The sequence below is a fragment of the Rhipicephalus microplus genome, chromosome 5 (assembly GCF_043290135.1).
Source record: "Rhipicephalus microplus isolate Deutch F79 chromosome 5, USDA_Rmic, whole genome shotgun sequence".
NCBI classification, from domain to species: Eukaryota; Metazoa; Arthropoda; class Arachnida; order Ixodida; family Ixodidae; genus Rhipicephalus; species Rhipicephalus microplus.
Genome location: NC_134704.1, coordinates 147,593,625 through 147,612,429, shown reverse-complemented (window position 1 = coordinate 147,612,429; position 18,805 = coordinate 147,593,625). Strand labels below are relative to the sequence as shown.

Genomic DNA, 18,805 nt, shown 5'->3' with positions numbered 1-18,805 from the left:
CAATTGGGTATGCAGCACTGCAACCACTATTCACGTTTTACGAAGACTGGCGTCTATTTGAAACGTAGTTCGGAGACCTGACATAGCTCCGAGGTAAAATACTTGATTGCCCCGCAGAACGCTTGGGTTAGATTCCAGCTTGGACCTTGACATTTATGGCAATCGTCAGGCCGACGCTACCAATGTCCGGTATTTCTGAACGCTCGCGGGTTCAAATTGTCCATGTGTGTTCTCGTAGTTCCTGGGTAGATAAAAGTGTCAATCACCTGTGGTACATACCCGCATACCTGCGGCGCGTACCCACCCGTGGGTATGAGTCACTGTCTGGTCGAAAGTGTTTGACGACGTACGCGACGGGTTTGTGACATTATACATGTTTTGACCAGCGCCTCATATTCGTCAAACCATCTTACCCTGCCATTTTAATTTTGGTTCGCGCCAAGATAGATAGATAGATAGATAGATAGATAGATAGATAGATAGATAGATAGATAGATAGATAGATAGATAGATAGATAGATAGATAGATAGATAGATAGATAGATAGATAGATAGATAGATAGATAGATAGATAGATAGATAGATAGATAGATAGATAGATAGAAGTTCGCTAAGAAATGCTTCGCATTTAAAAAATGGATGGTGTGCTGATACATTCGTCGGCGCGTGCCTGTGTCATCATATAAGATTCGGTTAATTCGTTCCGTTTTATGACAAATATGATACGAGATTGTGGCCATCTAGAACTGCAGCGTGCATTGACATTTCGATACATGTGATGCTAGGTCTCCCGGATGCGTGATTATTTGACAATTATGTTGGTGCTCTTTTAATGTTGTATTTAAACACTTTTCCGTCTTTCCGACGTATCTCCTTAACCGCATGTGTATGTGTGCAAAAATAACGTCTGAAAGTAATACATAAACCTAAGATCCACACTTAAGATCCCTAAAGGTATTTGCTTGCTTGGCTGCTCGTCCCGTTCTTCGGGCACATAACTAGAGCACGATAATCGGCACATTGAGCGTGGTAACACTGATGGCCTCAACCTGTCCTCGGTAGTACGTTTGTAACGCACTGCCGAGGATAGGCCGAGAACACCGGCCTATGCATTTGTTTATAAATAGGAACTTCATGAACTACATATAAGTGCACATTGTCTCGTCCACTAATGCCGTTGCTGCTACGAATGTCGATTAATTGACGGGAAAAGAGTCGTCTAGTAATAATATTTATTTAATGGCCATCGTGGTGAACATGCTGCTGCGGTTGTTTATTAAGGCACACAGTGACCGGGAGGATAGTAGCAACAGCAGGCAAGGCGTAGACAGGGAGCGAACAGCCAAGCGAGTCAGGCGATGGCAATGCACTTCCGCATGTGTCTATCTTCTTCCTCACAATAACCTCCGGTATCGAGAGGTAGTCACCCTGGCGACCTAGAGAGATGTTGGAGGGTCATAATACGGCTTTAGACGGTTAATGTGGACTGTTTCTCGTCCCCGACGACAAAGTTCGGAAGATGGCGTAACGGGTCCAACCACATAATTAACAGAAGAGGTCTGCGCAGCCGCGCAACAGGGCCCGTGATATTTCGGAAGAAGCTTAGACGGAAGGCCGGTAGCAGCAACTGGCGGGACCCAAAGCCACACGAGAGAGTCCATGGTGAGCAATGTCGGAGTCGTGACGCTGTTTTTGGCGGCACTGTTGGTCGTAGGTGAAAGAATGGGCCAGTTGGCATTTCGCGGCGTGGTGAGCCACCGCAGACACAGGCTGGTAGTCGTCAACGTCTGGATGGTATAATAGAATCGTATCCATGGTGCTGAAGAGTTCACGGACGCATAGCAAGAAGAACGGTGAGAATCCATAGGTGGCTTGGGAAGCGGTGTTGTAGGCGATTGTGACAAACGGAAGAACAAGATCCCTCCTGCAGTGGTCTCACGCAACGTACATCGGCAACATGTGACCCAGAGTTCAGCTAAATCGCTCCGTTAATCCGTTTGTCTGTGGGTAGTGGTGCGGTGAATAAGTCTGTGTTCAGATAGGAGTGATTGAAACACGTATGAGAGAAATACATGGCCTCGATCACTGAGAAGTTCAAGAGGGACGCCATGGCGGAGAACAAAGCTGCGCAGAATATACGAGGAAACGTCTTTGACTGTTGCGGCAGCTAATGCACCGGTTTCAGCGTATCTTGTCAAGTGATCCACGGCGACGACAATCCAGCAGTTGCTAGCGCCCGTGCAGGGGAGAGGCCCGTGCAAGTTAATGTCAACGCAATAAAATGGTAGGGCTCGGCAGGGAAGCGACTGGAGAGGCGCGAGACTGGTTTGCGTCGTTGGCAGGCGAGGCTTGTGCAGGCGTATTTGCAGACGAAGCTGCACATTCCGTGCCAATAATAGCGTAGGCGAAATCGCGTGTACGTCTTCGACACGCTGCCGTGGTCGCACTAAGGGTCATTGTGGAAATCGAAGCATAGATCGTGACGAAGATGGCGGGGCCGACCAAAAACTATGTGCGGCCATAGTTGTAGTAGTTACGACGGTATAAAAGACCGTCGAGGATAGCGTAATGCCGCAACTAGCGGCATAGCGCTCGTGGAGACGGAATGGTCAGGGGGCTTGACAAAAAGTTAAAAATCGTGGCGATCTATGTGTCATTTTGTTGCTCCGACGCCAAGTCCAAGATGCGAAGTGGTGAAATATCGTGATTGTGAATAGGTGCGTTGTTGTCTGAAATGAGTGGGAAGCGTGACAGGGCGTCAGCATCACAGTGTTGTTGGCCAGAACGATATACGACACGGATGTTGTATTCCTTGATCTGACGAGTTCTTTAGGCTTGACAACCAACACAGAGCATGGTGATCTGCTACGACGTCCAAAAAATGACCGCAAAGATAGGGGCGAAACTTCTGTAGAGCCCATATGATAGCCAGGCACTCTTTATCGGTTACGGTGTAAATTGTATCAGGTTTTGTGGGTGCACGACTGGCATATGCAAACACATATTCACGGTTGGCATCGTCACGTTGTTCGAGCACAGTGCGAAGGTCGACGCCACAGGCATAAGTGTGAATTTCTGTGCGTGCGCTCGGACCGAAGTAACGCAAAATTGTTGGAGACGTAAGCAGGCGTTGAAGTGTCGTAAACGCATCGTCACAAGCTTCTGACCGGGTAGATAGTTCATTGTCGCCTTGGAGAAGTGTATTGACAGGTGCGATGACAATAGCAAAATTTCGAACGAAGCGCCGAAAATAGGAGCATAGGCCAATGAAGGTGCGCAGTGCTTTCGGGTTAGTAGGTTTCGGGAACTCGGATACGGTGCGAAGTTTAGCAGGATCGGGAAGAATGCTTTCTTTGGAGACCACGTGGCCTAGTATAGTTAGTCTTCGAGTGGCGAATGGGCACTTTTTTAAGTTAACCTGGAGACTGGCATTTTGGACACAGGTCAAATCTTGATACAATCGTTGTAGGTGGGTCGGCAAGTCTGGCAAAAAGACAACAATATTGTAACAAGCAAGTACAACGCCAGCAGCTAAAACAAATATTTATTTTGGACGAACTTGTGCCCATGAACTAAATAAACAGATGTTGTCCTGAGTTCGCTAATGAAAACTTTGTCAACTTCTTCTCGCGGCTCGCCACGTGCCCCTCCTTCGAAAAGCCGCCAGCCTTCTTTTTCCAGCGCGTGGTGTGGGGACACGTGCCATCAGCGTTGCATGGCGCGTTCTGATTGTCAATTGGTGTGGCGGAATTCCTAAGAGCAGGAAGCAGCGCAAGACTTTAGCGGGTGTCAAACAACGTGCGGTATAAGTTCACCCACCTGAAACGTATCGGCCCGATGCGCGCACTGACGTCGAACAGTTTTGGAAAGGAATATTGACCTCATGCTTGAGCCCATTTAGCAGTTGGCTCATTCAGTGTTTTTCGTGGTACGGTTCATTCGTTCTATACATGTACGACTTCTGGGTGATTCCTGCGTCCGGTTGAGCACACTTGACCTTCAGGAATTACTTCGTAGTTTAGGGTGCCTAACCGACGAAGTATTTTGCAAGGGCCGCAATAGCGCCGCATCAGATTTTCAGGTAGGTAAGGTGCACGTACAGGCGTTCACACCCACACTCTGTCTCCTGAGTTGTACTGTACGTCTCTCCACTTCAGACTGTATCGACTTCCGCCGGAGTCTTGTTGTAAAATGATGCGATGTCTTGCCAATTGCCGTGCCTCTACTGCCCTTTCTATGTAGTCGCTGATGTCTGGGTCACTCTCATTCGAATCGTTGACAGGTAACATTAGTCCAAGGTCGTTGTGACCGTCCGACCATAAACAAGCTAAAATGGCGTGAAATTTGTCGTTCGTTGTAATGCGCTGTTGTATGCAAATGTAGCATAAGGCAAAATACTGTTCCATGTCTGGTGCTCCACGTACAGAGTCTTTCGGTTATACCGCTTGCTTACGGATGATCTGCTGTAGTCCTTCTATGGTCGGTGTGGGTGAGCTTCGTAACAAACTGCATCAAACGGGCAGTAAATGCTGTTCCTTTTTCTGTAATGACAACCCGCGCGGTGCGCCATGTCGTAGTACAATATGAGTGACGAAAAGCTGGGCCACTTCATTCGCTGTTCCTTTTGTGAGAGGTGACGTCTCAGCATATCGAGTCATGTAGTCTGTTGTTACAACAACCCAGCGCTTTCCCGATGAAGAGAGAGGAAATGGACCAAGCAAATCCGCCCCCACTTGCTGAAATTGGCCTTTTGATGGCTCTATCGGCTGCAACAGACCCGCTGGTTTTGATGGTTGTATTTTGCGTCTTAGGCGATCCCGGTATGACTTGACATAATGGTGGACCGAATCTCTTAATTTCGACCAATAATACTTCTGGCGGATTCCTGCCAAAGTGCGACTACTACCCTTATGACCACCCCATGGGTCGTCATGACACGCTTCTAAGATTTCTGCTTGAAGTGATGATGGTGCAAGAAGCAGAAACGTTTCACCGCTGTTTCCGAAGCTGCGCTTGTATAGGACGTCGTTTCGGAGCACATAGGATGTCAATCCACGGAAGAAAACTCGTGGTGCCTTAATTTGATGACCCTCCAAGTATTAGATAAGTGGGCGTAGCTCCGGGATTATTCGCTGACTGCGAGCCATCTCCGACACATTCAGAACTCCAAGAAATTGGATGTCTTGTTCTTTGTCAGACGATGGAGACTCTACAGATGCGCGAGACAGGGAATCTGCGTCATTGTGCTTGATACTGGACTTGTACACTACAGTGATGTCATGTTCCTGCAGACGCAGGCCCCATCTAGCAAGTCTTCCTGAAGGGTCCTTGATATTTGCCAGCCAATACAATGAATGATGATCACTGATTGCTTGAAACGGTCTCCCGTAGAGGTATGGGCGAAACTTGCTGATGGCCAATATAACTGTGAGACACTCTCTGTCACTGAGTAATGGGACTCAGCATTCGATAGAGTGCGGCTCGCGTATGCGATAACCTTTTCTTCTCAATTCTGCCACGGAGTGAGGATGGCACCGAGGCCAACGTTACTCGCGTCGGTATGTATGTCTGTGCCGGCCTCTTCATCAAAATGGGCAAGTATTGGAGGAGACTGCAAGTGGCGTCCCAACTCTGAGAAAGCTGCTTCTTCTTCTTCTCGCCAAGAGAATGGTACAGTTTCGTTAGCAGTGTCAAAGACTCAGCGACCTTAGAAAAGTTCTCAACGAGGCGTCTGTAGTAGGCACATAGTCCCAGAAATCGACTGACAGCCTTTTTGTCATGTGGTTTCAGAAAATTTTCAACTGCTGAAATCTTTTCCGGGTCCAGGCAGACGCCTTCCGCACCATGTGCCCAAGGAACCAAAGCTGACGAAATCCAAAGTGACACTTTTTCGGTTTGATGGTCAGTGCTGCCACGCGAATGTCATTCAGTACCGTTCTCAGTCAGTGGTTGTGCTGCTCTAAGGTAGGGAAAAAACCACTACATCGTCGAGGTAGACGATACACGATTGCCACTCGAGTACGGAGAGCACAGTGTCCATCATTCCTTGAAAGGTAGCAGTAGCAGAGCACAAACCGAAAGGGAGCACTTTGAAATCGTCCAGTACAGCTGGAGTCACAAACGCTGTCTTTTCGCGATCTCATTCTTCATCCTCGATCTGTCAATATCCACTTTTTAAGTCCAATGATGAAAAGAAGTGCGCAATGCGTAATTTATCCCTGTCATCACCGATCCGCGGATGTGGGTAAAAATCACCCTTTGTGACTTGGTTCAGCTTTCTTTAGTGAACGCAAAATCGCAGAGTGTTATCCTTCTTTTTGACTTGCACTACCTGTGATGCACAGGGACTATTGGACGGCTAGATCACGTCATCGTTGAGCATTTCCTGCACTTAGCTCGTGATGGCTTCCCTTTATTTTGGTGCTACTCGGCATGGGCGCTGACGCACAGGTCTCACGTGTTTTTAGACCACGATGCGGTGCTTTGTGACGAGAGTACGTGTGACTTTCGACGAAGTGGAGAAGCACTCGGTGAACTCTCTGATGAGGTCAGCAATCTGTTGTTTCTGAGATGATGAGAGCTATCTGCCGATGTCTACTGATTGGAGTACATTATCTACTGTCTCCGAAGCTTTATCAACTTTGCAAACATTGGAGACTTGCACATACTCATGCAGCGATGCTACGAATGTTCCATTCGCGACATTCTACAGCTCATTTCCAAAGTTAGTTATTAAAACACGCGCACAACTATCACAAAGGCTCACCAGGCCACTTGCCAACATAGTCCTTTTTTTTAGTACCAGTGGGATGTTTCCGTCCGGTAATTCGTCACAGTCACGGAGAACTCCACTCCTCACAAGAACCGTCACACTGGAACATAGCGGCACGGTCACATCTTCGTCCACAATGCGGAGATGTAGAACGATTGGTTTCTCCGTATGACAGATGGTGACGGCATTCTCCGTAGAAAACGAAACCTGGGATTCTAGCAAGTCGATGACTGCATTGTTTGTTTGCAAGAAGTTCATGTCTGGGAGCATTCAGGAAGCACAATAAAGGTGCCGGCATACATGAATCCTAATATTTCTATCCTTGCGTTGCATAATCCCGATGGATGGATGGATGGATGGATGGATGGATGGATGGATGGATGGATGGATGGATGGATGGATGGACGGACGGACGGACGGACGGACGGACGGACGGACGGACGGACGGATGGATGGATGGATGGATGGATGGATGGATGGATGGATGGATGGATGGATGGATGGATGGATGGATGGATGGATGGATGGATGGATGGATGGATATGGCTGTACCCTTTAGATCGGGCGGTGGCTAGCGCCACCAAGCCGTAATACTTAATGAACCAAAATTTATAATTTTTTTCTTTAAGTTGTGAGGTTGCTGTTTCGTACTTTGCAGTGAAGGGTTTATTTTCACTCGTGCCTTGACTTTAGCCACCAATCAGATAACCTCCTCCTAGTTAATTCTACCCGCTTTAAGTCTATTTTGCCCTCCCTGTCCCTAAACCCCAGTGCTTTGAACAACTCAGCGCCATCATTCTGAACTATAGGGTGAAGCCCTTTACCGAACATTATCAAGTGTTTGGCAGTTTGCTTCAAGCTTCTTCAAGCTTCCTGCTTCAAGCTTCCCTGCCCTCAAATGATGTCCATCCCATATCACCTTGTACTCCCTGATTTGGTGTGTTGCCGTGAGCGCCTAAGGCAAGCCTACCTATTCCATGCTGCCTAATTTCTAATCTTGCTTGAACTTCTGATCTCATGCATAAGACCGCATTGCCGAACGTCGGACCAGGAACCATGACCCCTCTCTATATTCCTCTCACAACATCATACCTATTGTTTTCCACAGTGCCCTGTTTTTCATTACCGCTGCATTCCTGTGACCTTTAGTCATCACGTATACTTCGTGTTCCCTTAGGTACTGGGCCCAATTGCTTTTCCATGCGCCCAGATATTTGTATTTATCTGCTATCTCCAGCATGACCTCCTGTATTCTAAACTCACTACCTTCAATGTCATTAAAATCATGACTGCTAATTTTTCCTTACTGAATCTGAAATCTATCCTAGCTCCCTCATTACCGCAAATGTCTACAAATCTCTGCAAATCTTCCTTGTTATCGGCCATTAGCACTATATCATCTGCCTACATCAATGCTCGTAGTGCCTGTTCAATGAGTTTTCCTTGTTTGACGAAAGAGAGGTTAAATCCCAGTCCACTAACCTCTAATTTGGCCTCTAATCCTTGTAGGTACATCGCGAATAATAAGGGTGACAGGGAACACCCCTGCCTGAACCCCCGTTTTACCTCTGCAGGCTTGGATACCTGTTTTTCCCACTTTATAACTGCCTTTTTACCTTTATAAATATCCTTCAAAAGATTAGTGATTACATCTTTCACGCCTAGTGTGTCAAGAATTCCCCACAATTCCTCTTGAACCACGCTATCGTACGCTCCCTTGATATCCAAAACTGCTAGCCACAGGAGCCTGTGTTCTTTTTCTGCTATTTTGATGCACTGCGTCAGTGAGAACACATTGTCTTCCAACCTCCTGTGTTTCCGAAACCCATTCTGCAGTTCCCCCAGCACCCTCTAATCCTCTATCCATGCCTGCAGTCTTTCCTTTATAATCTGCATCGCCAGCCTCTAGACCACTGATTTCACTGTTATAGGACGGTAGTTGTTTATGTCAGCTTTGTCCCCCTTTCCTTTATATATCATGCTCATCCTGCTAAGTTTCCATCTATCGGGAACTTCACCATCGATTAAAATTTTGCTCATTGTCTCTCTCAAAGTCTGCTTAGACTTCGGACCTAATGTCTTTATCAGCATAATAGTAATGCCATCTGGGCCTGTTGGTGTACTACTAGGAACCCTTTTCTCAGCCCTTTCCCACTCTCGTTGTGAAAATGGAGCCGTTGCGCCACTTGATTCATCCTTGTCAATTGTGGTGCATAAAGCAATTTTCTGTTGAAATTTTTCTGTCACCCTTGTTCCTATATATTCAATAGGTTTGTCCCCATCCAGCCTAGCACCTTGAACTGTATTTATAAACCTCTGCTCTAGGCTCGTCCTATTTCTTAGGGAGTTTAGATGGTTCCAAAATTTCGCAGCTGCCTTTCTATCTTTTTTGTGTACTTCTACCAGCCAATGAGCTCCCTTTCTTCCAATCTTTTCATTGATCAGAAGGGATGCATCCCTTCTACAGCTTAGAAAGTTTTCCCATTTTCTTTCAACATCATCTGTCGGTTCACCCCGCTGCTTAGCATGTTTGTGTTCCCTAGAGGCTTCCTGACGTTTTTCTATGGTTCTCTTGACTTCCTCATCCCACCAACTTTAGGGTTTGTGTCTTCTTTTCCGGGGTGACTTGCCACGTGCCTCAGCAAGCTCTAGCTCAAATAGTCTAATTCGATTCGTGCATGTCCACACTGTTTTATTATCCTCCATGAGTAGTTTCTCAATTTGTTTAGTGGCTATTTCAATTTGCCTTTCTGAATAAAAGTTTTCCTGTAGTTGCTTATCTTGTCTCCTTCCCACTTTTACTGGTCTTCCAAAACTTAGCTTGATACGTTTGTGATCACTACCCAGACTTCTGGAGCCACCTTCATCTATGTACACTACGCTGAGCTTATCATACATCCTATGTGACATCAGTGCGTAATATATCGTCGACTGCAGCCTTCCTACCTCCTATGTTATTTGCCCTTCACACTTCTCGGTACTGTTGCAAATGATCAAATCACGCCTTTCACACATATCCATGATCATTTTTCTTGTCGGGTCGGTATACCCATCTATATCTTCTATATGCGCATTCATATCTCCTAGTATAATTATCTCGCACTCTGTTCCTAACTCCTCAATGTCCTTTGATATACACTCTACCATTGCCTGGTTTTCCTCTCTGGCCTTTGCTCCCGTCCACAAGTACACGAAGCCAAGGAGTGTCGTTTGCCCTGCCATTTTCCCTTTTAGCCATAAATGGTCCTTGCACTCCTGCTTGACCCTTTGCCAGTCTGTACTTTTATGAATGAATGCCCCAATACTACCCCCCCTTTCTGCTGCCTTCTGTTCTATTACAATATTCCCACGCGTAGTCCGGGTTGTTAGGAGGTTGTTCTATGTCCCTGAGATGTGTTGCTACAAAACCGAATAACATCGGCCTCTCCTTCCTTAGCTGTTCTTCTATCTCTTCCCACTTCAGCCTGTTTGTACCACCCTGCATGTTAATATACCCTATGTCTGAACTGGCTCGACGCTCGTGGCTACGTCTATTTCTGCCCCGGACTCTACCTATCTTAGATACTGTTGCCACTTTGGAATCGTATCTGTTCATACCACCTGTAAAAGAGTCTCCCTGGTTGTTTTCCTTGTTGCTAGCTATCCAGCATCCCGAAGGGCCCGTTTGCCCCACAAAAAAAAGCTACTGCGCGTCCTGCAAGTCGCCAACCCAACTCATGAACTAGCCGCCCATCGAAGTGAATTCTGTCTCGTTGAAAACCACCCCACCTATGCACCTCTCTGTTTATTTCCACCACCTCAAAGCCTTTCTCTCGACTCATCCGCCATATCTCCCAGTTCGCGTTGACAACCGCACTTTGCAGGTTGCTATCACGCACCGGTACCTCAGGTATCGTGCATATCACTACCTGTACCTGAGGAGAAGTGGTGCGCATGTCATTGACGCCTTTCGCCGGTGTGGTTGCTAGTCCTGCTGTATCTTCATCTAAGACATCGTTTAAACCACCTGAAATTATCAATAGGTTTCGTCTGTCAGCTGTAGTTTTCAGTTTTGCGCTCGCTTGCCTCATGACTGCTTCCAGCTTGCGTCCTGGGAATGCCCCTACTGCAACCCTCTTGTCACCTCTTACCCTCTGTTTGATGGCTCCTGTGCATCGATTTAAATTTGAGTCCCTGGCGAATATCACATGCTGTGACTTTTCAGCTGGAGCGTCCTGCACCTGGGGGTTACTTGCACCTGTGACGCCGGCTGCTTTGTCCCCTCCCAGCCCCACCACTACTTCGCTGACGCTGGGCCTTGCGACAATTGAACTGGCTGAACCTGTTTTTCTTTCTAACTTGCTTACTCTTTCTTCTCCGCCGTTATGGATGCCGGTTTGCTACTGTTCTCTCCGTAGGCCGCTCCTCTGTTCACTTGGCTAGTGCTTCCTCGGCGAACTTCAAGCTTTCTCTCATTGCCCTCGTTTTTTCTCGCTCTGTCCCCAACGCAGTCTCTAGCTTGGTGATTCTCATCAGCAGGTCACTCTGGCCAACCATCAATTTCTCCATTTTTTCCTCGACCACACATTGCCTACACTTCGCGTCAGCCTGTTCTCCGTCCGCTTCTACACTTGGGTTCACTTTCAAACCAACCCCACATCCTGAAAACTTTACAGATTTTTTAACCATGTCTTTTTGACACCAATTGTTTCTATGACTTGTCTCACTTGATGATTACAAAACTCGAGCCCTGCCCTACGAAAAAGAAAGTCTAAGCACTACTGCAACAATTTGCGTGTTCATTGCATGTGCACCTTCCCACGGGGGGCAAAAGAAAAACAAAAAAAAATCAAACACACACACGCGCGCTAACTAATAAGTACCTGGTGACTGACCCCCGAAAAAGCCGTACAATAAGATAAGTGCTACAGGGATTTTAACTGCTGCCTTGTAATTATAAAGACAAGCTCAAAACATGCAAAACCACTTATCTGCGCAGTCGATCGGGAGTGCTCAAAAAACACGTCCATCCACCGTGACAGTCCGAACCGAATTCTTAGTTACTTAGTTAGCCCACGGGGCTAACTAAGTGCCCTCCAGCGGTACGTGTCTAAGGTCCGGTACATTCAGTCATCACCTTCTCCACCTTCTTTGCGAGCGCATTACTGACAACGGAATAGTCTGCACCAGTGTCAGTTAGTGCAATGGCCTCGACGTCGTCAATAGTGACTAGTATCTCGTAAGTAACGTTGCTACTACCGCACTTGTCCGTCGTTGCGTAACTCCCGCCGTCCTGTCGGGCTAACAATGGAGGGTCTTCAATTGTTAATATATCAGCGACCTCACCTCCAGAGGTCGCTGGCTCTAGTTTTCCCACCGCGGGCTAGGTGAACGTGCTCTTCGGAGATTTGACGACGGACGAGGAATCGGCGACCGATGGCGCATCGGTGCTGTATAACGTGAACCCCGTTGTTGCGTGTCTTGAGGTGAATAGCGTGAACACAAGTACTCTTCGATTTCTTAGGGCCGTTCACCGTTCTGCGGGCATAGTGCATTGACTGGAAAACCACGCAGTCCCACTTGACGATACTGGCACGCCCGGTAAAGATGACCTGCTTCTCCGCAGTGGTAGCAGAGGGGCCGCCGGTCTACAGTGCGCCATACATCGCTCTTACGGGGTCTTGCTTCTGGCATTGGTAGAAGCAAGACCCCGGAAATAATGTACCCGGGAAAAAATGTCGGAGGCATCAGAGTAATCGTAGCCGTCTGGCTCATGCGTCCGAGGTCCTGTCGTACAACTTGCGCGTGTGACAACTGAGGTGGAGGCTCCGGTTGTGCGCGCTGTAGTACCTGAGGTTGTGGTTGAAGAACCGCTTGCCGCACTTCTTCACGCAAAACGTCGGCAAAAGAGGAAAGGCATAGCTAGATAACTTTGAGTCATTTGTATTTTCTGAAGCTCTTCCTTTACGACAGCCCTCACTATTTCAAGCAAGAGGTCCATGTTGCTCGTGAGGGCTGTCGACACAGCGTTAACAGATGAGGTGTTTACGCCCCTGTTGTACTGGCGCACGCTGCTGCAGGGGCTATCTGCAGGAACTCAGCTATAGAGCGGGGTGGATTACGCACCAGGCCTGCAAAAAGCTCCTTCTTCACTTCACGCATCAGGTGCCACAACTTCTCTTCTTCAGGCATGTTCGGATCGGCCGCGTGGAACAGCCTGGACATATCTTCAATGTACAGTACGGTCCACTCTTGGAGGGAACACGGTAACGCGTGGCTGGTGGCCCACGTGGCGCAAACTGGCGGCGAGATTTGTAAGCGCTTCGCGTGCGAATAGACGCGAAAGGGTGGGGCTCGCGGCTTTTCGTCTGCTACTTTCCGCTCCGGCAACTGCCGTGCGCTGAATACAGCGTTCGCATTTCCCCACTCTCCCGTTCCCTCCCCGGGTAATCAGCGTGCAGAAAAAAAGTGCCTGTCGGTTGTTGTGCTTTCTCGGCAGCTTTGTTGCAATTCAGTTTATGGCCAAAGCAGCCGATTTCAGATTACAGGCGAAATGCAAAGAAAAGCCATGGGCTTATAGTATTTAGAAGCATGTTAAGGAAACACATCTTGCAGATACTTCAATGTATGCCACTACGGCGTTACACCGAATAATATATTTGTTGTGGATTGTAATACGCAGCAAACGTTAGTTCTAACTCACGTTACATTTCGTTTTCTTCGTTGAAGCGAAAACGACAGAAGCTCCTTATTTCGAATATGCGATAGCATTCACTTTTTCGAAAATCATTACATTTTACCAATACGAGCTCAAAAATGGTGTTCATAGAACACTATGGAGTAAACAACAAAAAGTTAATTTCTCACACTTAGACAGGTTGAGTTAGGTCAGATCTGTAGCCTCGAAATATTTGAATGATGCAAAAGTAATGAAACACATCTGAGCCTTGTGAAACACACAATAAAATGCAAATCTGTGTGAGCAAAATAGGACTACGCAGGACAGAACGTGGCAATGAAAAAAAAAAGACATTCGTAATGCCGATGATTACGCTGGTAATGAGAAAATGGCCATTTCGCCATGGCAGTGACATCATGCTGGCTGTATTCTTTGGTGTACAGCTCGACTATTCGAAGCCTTTCGTCCTCAGGTACTCTAGCCATGCCGCTTCTAAGAACTAGCTTCACCGAAAATGTGATCAGCGAATAAATATGCCCTCAGCTGTGGAAGTCTGTGAAAGCGATAACGAAGCCCATCCCTCGCGTAACCTAATGTTTGTGTTCACCAAAAATCTAATCGTAAGCTTCTCAAAAGTCGTTCGAACCAGCCAGCCGCTTTTGATAACAGACATGGAAATATATGGTCGATGAAGCGAGCACAGCAAGCTTGTCGCTAGCGCGAGCCGAGCGTGGGGCGGGGTAGTAGCAGACGACGCGGGCAAGTACCGCCCTTGCGATTCTACGCGCATGCTCCGTGTTTCCAAATCTCGCCAGCAGTTGGCGCCCCGCAGACCGCCCGCAGCGTGCTCACGTGTTCCCCCTAACAGTGGACCGCACTGTACGTGGCGACGCTCTCGTTGTTTCGCTTGTTTCACGTCTGAAGAGTGGCCTCTGCCTTTTTTTTTTTATCCGTGTTTGGATACGTAGCAAGGAATTCCTTTCGAAAGTCGTCCTACGACAAAAAGAACTCTTCGTAGTTCTCGAACCACGTACGCTCAGAATTTCGCAGTGCCACGTAGACGTAGCGAAGTTTCCTGACTTCGTCCCAACCATTCAATCTGGCAACGCGTTCGAAACCAACAAACCAGTCCTCGGAATCTTCAAAAATATCGCCGTGGAAGACCTCTGGCATTCGGCGTGTGTTCATGACGATATGAGATGAAAATAGCGTCGCCTGGGCGGCCATTGCAGGGGATTCAGAACTCACGTTCTCCACTGGTCTTGAAGAATCGAAGAGGGCGCCAAACTCGGGCTGCTCACCTCGTAGGCGGCGACTCGTGCGTTGGTGTATGGGAGTCAACCTCGCTGGCTATAACCTTAGAGGTTCTGGGCTACGCTCCCTCACCTGAGATTGGCTTGAAATCATATCACGCACCTCCACCAGTATGTAACGAACAAATACAATGCCGGCAGCTGAAACAAATATTTATGTTTGGTGAACTTGTGCCTGTCAACTAAATACACAGATGTTGTCCTGAGCTCGATATTGAAAACATTGTCAACTTCTTCTTCTCCCGTCTCGTCTCGCGCCGCTCCTTAGAAAAGCCGGCAGCCTTCTTTTTCCAGCGAGTGGTGTGGTGGCACGCGCAGTGAGCGTTGCATGGCGCATTTAGATTGGTGCGTTTTGATTGCCAGTTGGTGTGGCAGAATTCATAAGAGCAGGAAGTGGCGCAAGACTTCAGCTGGTGTCTAACAACGTGCGGCAATATTATCTAACTAGCAGAAGCAAGTGTGCTACCTCAGGCCGCGTAAGATGTTGTCCATCATGCGTTCAAAGGTGGCGGGTCGTTACAGAGACCGAATGGCATTACAGTGAATTCGTACAATCCATCTGTTGTTACAAACGTGCTTTTGGAGCGGTCAGTCTCAGCCATGGGCCCAGGCTCTCCTGTGATAATTTGCCAGTAGCCAGAGCAGACATCCAAGAAAGAAAAGAACTCCGCTCCTTGCAAGCTGTCGAGTGCGTCATCAATTCGTGTCAACGGGTACACATCCTTTCGTGTATATTTGTTAAGCCAGCGATAACCGACGCCAAATTGTATTGTGCCATCTTTCTTCCGAACAAGGACGACAGGTGATACCCAGCACCTCCACCACATGTTACGGTTGTTTATTAAAGTACACAGCGACCGAGAGGATACCAGCAACAGCAGGCAAGACGTAACCAGGGAGCGAACAACCGAGCGAGCCAGGTGATGGCAATGCACTTCCACATGTGTCTATCTGCTTCAACACAATACAATTGATATTCGATTGAATATATAATCCATCACCTATATGGTGGTTCTTTGTCTGGTGACATTGTAACCGTCCAATCATCAGTAAAATGTTGAAATGGAGTTTGTTATTTTGTATCTTGCGCATTCGCCTACCTTTTATTTTTTTCGTTTTTGACTGTTTTTCCTTGCATACATCGCACTACCTTGTAGATATATAGGTACTGCTTCACCGAACAATAACACGAACATCGACAGACTGACAGGGCAGTCCTCACAACCTAGACGCTTCGAAGATTCAAACGCACTCGTCATTATGTTGATGCAAATTATGTGAAAATTCATGTTATTACCACATAAGCTTTTTGGGTAAGATGTTCCGGTGTAGATACGCCAAGTGAAAAAAGACGTTCATATGGGAAAGCGCTTAGTTTATTAGTAGTCACCCTCTCCATCAGGGCAAAGGTCTCTGCTGTGTTCCGGCACCACGACGCCGCAGATGTCAACAAAGTGGTCGATGCAGTCCTGTGGCACGTTGTCTTTTACTGATCTCTGCGCCCATAGTATGCATTCTGAAAAAACGAAAAGAATTGGTAGGGGTTTTCAGGTTATATATTGCTTCCTGAGAAAAGGTTTCTACTGTCATAAATGCAGTTTGTGTGTAAAACGGACATCTAACTTGCGCCAAGTCAGCTTCTCGGCAGCTCTCATATCGGGTATATTTCCATAGTACAATAAGCATGTCATCGTCTCCAATAGTTAGGACCCATCGCAAAGTACGACTCAGATTAAAACTTGCTGCGCTTTAAAACGTCAACCACAAGAAGAAAATGCTTCAGAACCATTTTACGCAACCTTATCTTTTTTTAACAGACAGGTATTCTTAGTCGCTCCTACCTGTCAGAGCAATCTTATGCTCCGACCCGCATGACCGCTCAAAGGTACGCGAATTCAGTTAAAATAAAAACAGTTTTTTCAAATATTTGTTCACACAAACTGTACAAGACTTGACTTTCTTACCTGTAGATTATGTTTCTGTACACAGGATTCAAGAATTTTATTCGTGACGTAGTTTAAAATAGTGTATTACAGCTCTAGTTATGCTCGAAGTTTCAGTTAATTTTCTTATAGATAACTTATTATGTGTTTAATCTTGTTGACTTTGATGTTAACATAGTTTGAGGTAGTTTATTGCTTATTACATTAAAACATGGAACACATCGTGCTCAGACAGGCTCTCCTGTGATAATGCTTTTGAGGCAACGCAGCCTTTCTGTAAAAGTTAGTAAAAATGAAAATAAATAAATAAATGAACTGATTTGAATTTGCAGCTAAAATCAGATAGGTCTCACTTCTTTTCTTTCAAATCCAATAATTTACAAAAAATGAAAGCGTCATCTTTATTCTGAAAATTGCGTGTCTGATAACGTAATACACCGGATGATATTCGACGATGACTGAATCAAAGAGATACTTTCAAATGTAATTTTTGTTAGTTTTTGAAATGGGAGGAGGGTGTGGTTCACGTTAGTAACGTTTGCAGTGCTGTTAGCCATTACCTGAACTATTTGTTATTTTATGAGTGGCAGCTTAGAATTCACAACCATGCTCTTACTGGGCGAATAATTGAATAAGACGTTACAATAATGTGTGCCATGCGAAAAGTTTCTTGGTTTAATATAATTTTTAGGTCATAAAAATACACCGGGAATTTCCTGCGAGTTTCCTAATATTCTACGCAACAGTTACTTACGATGACCTCGGAACTCGATGTCGACTACGTCGCAGTTGACGTAATCGGTGTAATAAAATATACCATCTCGTGGAGTGGGATCTGAAATTAAAAAAAAAATTCACTGCCCAAGCACTCCCTACAAATACTTTATCAGCGAAAGCTGAAACGTTTGGCCCCAGTGTTCAGCAGTGGTTTCAACTCGCTGCTGCACTGCAGCCTTTCATAATTATTCGTTACGTGTTCGTGCTTCTTAATGAGGTTACACATATGTTCGGCTTGGGCTGGCCACAGTATTCATTTCACATACCGCACATTGTTCCTGGCATCATCACGGTCGTGCAGTAGTGTAAGGAGTGGTTTAATGCGTTTAGGATTACCTTAATAACAGTGGTTGTTCTCGAAGAACAGGTGGTCGCAGGCGGTCACATACGTCGCAGCGGAGGCCAAAGTGCCACTGAAAAAACTACCGAAGATAGCGGGCGTACGCCCAGGCGAACGCGCTCCCGAAATCGTCACGTTGATGCTGTGATGCCCGAAACGGCGCCTGTTCGGCGAGACGTTGTTGCAAGCGTTTGAGAATGCGCGCCAATTCAGCGGCATGGTTTGCAGGATCCGCCCGCCACTTGGGCTTGCATTCCCGTACGCGATTTAGCACGGCTTGGAAGGCTACGGCTTAAAAGGGCTGCGTCTTGTCCCTGCTCCGTTGGCTTCGTATGCTAGCCAAAGCCCCACATTTATCTAGTACGACTAGCATTCACAGTATTCATTTTAATGTATTGCCTATTATCATTTTCAAGCGCTTTCTTTTATTGTTAGGCGTTTCATCATTATGGGGGAGTCAGCTTTGAGACATAATTTTCTTCTTTGAGGAGCGTGAGCATAACTGATAGAGATAACGAGTGGGAATGAGAGTAAACGCAGAATTTGTATTTGTCAATTCCGCTGGCTTCTAACCTAACTTTCCTCCGCCGTCTCGTGCGCTGGCCCTACGCAGGCTTGCTATATTTGGCTACTTTGTGCCAATTAGGCTACATTTTTGGGCTGGTGGCGGCAGAAAAAAATGTCTATACTTGGATATTTTTGAATACTTTATTGTTCCGTATATCTGAACCAAATTGTCAATATTTGATTGCTGCGTAACCACTGGTGTACAATAATTGTTTCCAGCGGCCAACAATAAATTAAAGAGATGTGACAACCAATCATACCAAGGAACGTATTGGGGATGTTACTAGAATACTTTCCAAGTAAATCTGAAGAAAGAAAAGTGGACTGGGTGCAAGATCCGTGGAGGTTGGTCGGCGTGGCAGCGGTTATTTCGAGGGAGAGAGGACGTGTGCGCGTGTGGTCTTTTGCCGCTTGTTTCTTCTTTACGCCGGCTTT

The 18,805-nt window shown here is 46.6% G+C and overlaps 2 protein-coding genes across 2 annotated transcripts in view; both read right to left on the bottom strand.

Annotated features, from left to right (window-relative positions):
- LOC119173345 (sodium-coupled monocarboxylate transporter 2-like) overlaps positions 1-12,976 on the bottom strand; it is a 91,906-nt gene extending 78,930 nt beyond the window's left edge. The window contains exon 1 of the mRNA XM_075894243.1: positions 12,878-12,976. Coding sequence (XP_075750358.1) covers positions 12,878-12,976 — 99 coding nt within the window. The remainder of the gene's footprint in view (positions 1-12,877) is intronic.
- Positions 12,977-16,101: 3,125 nt separating this feature from the next.
- Positions 16,102-18,805, bottom strand: part of LOC119174188 (uncharacterized) — a 25,388-nt gene continuing 22,684 nt past the window's right edge. The window contains exons 5-6 of the mRNA XM_037425014.2: positions 17,441-17,521; positions 16,102-16,259 (exon numbers count right to left, since the gene is read on the bottom strand). Coding sequence (XP_037280911.2) covers positions 16,123-16,259; positions 17,441-17,521 — 218 coding nt within the window. The 3' untranslated portion in view covers positions 16,102-16,122. The remainder of the gene's footprint in view (positions 16,260-17,440; positions 17,522-18,805) is intronic.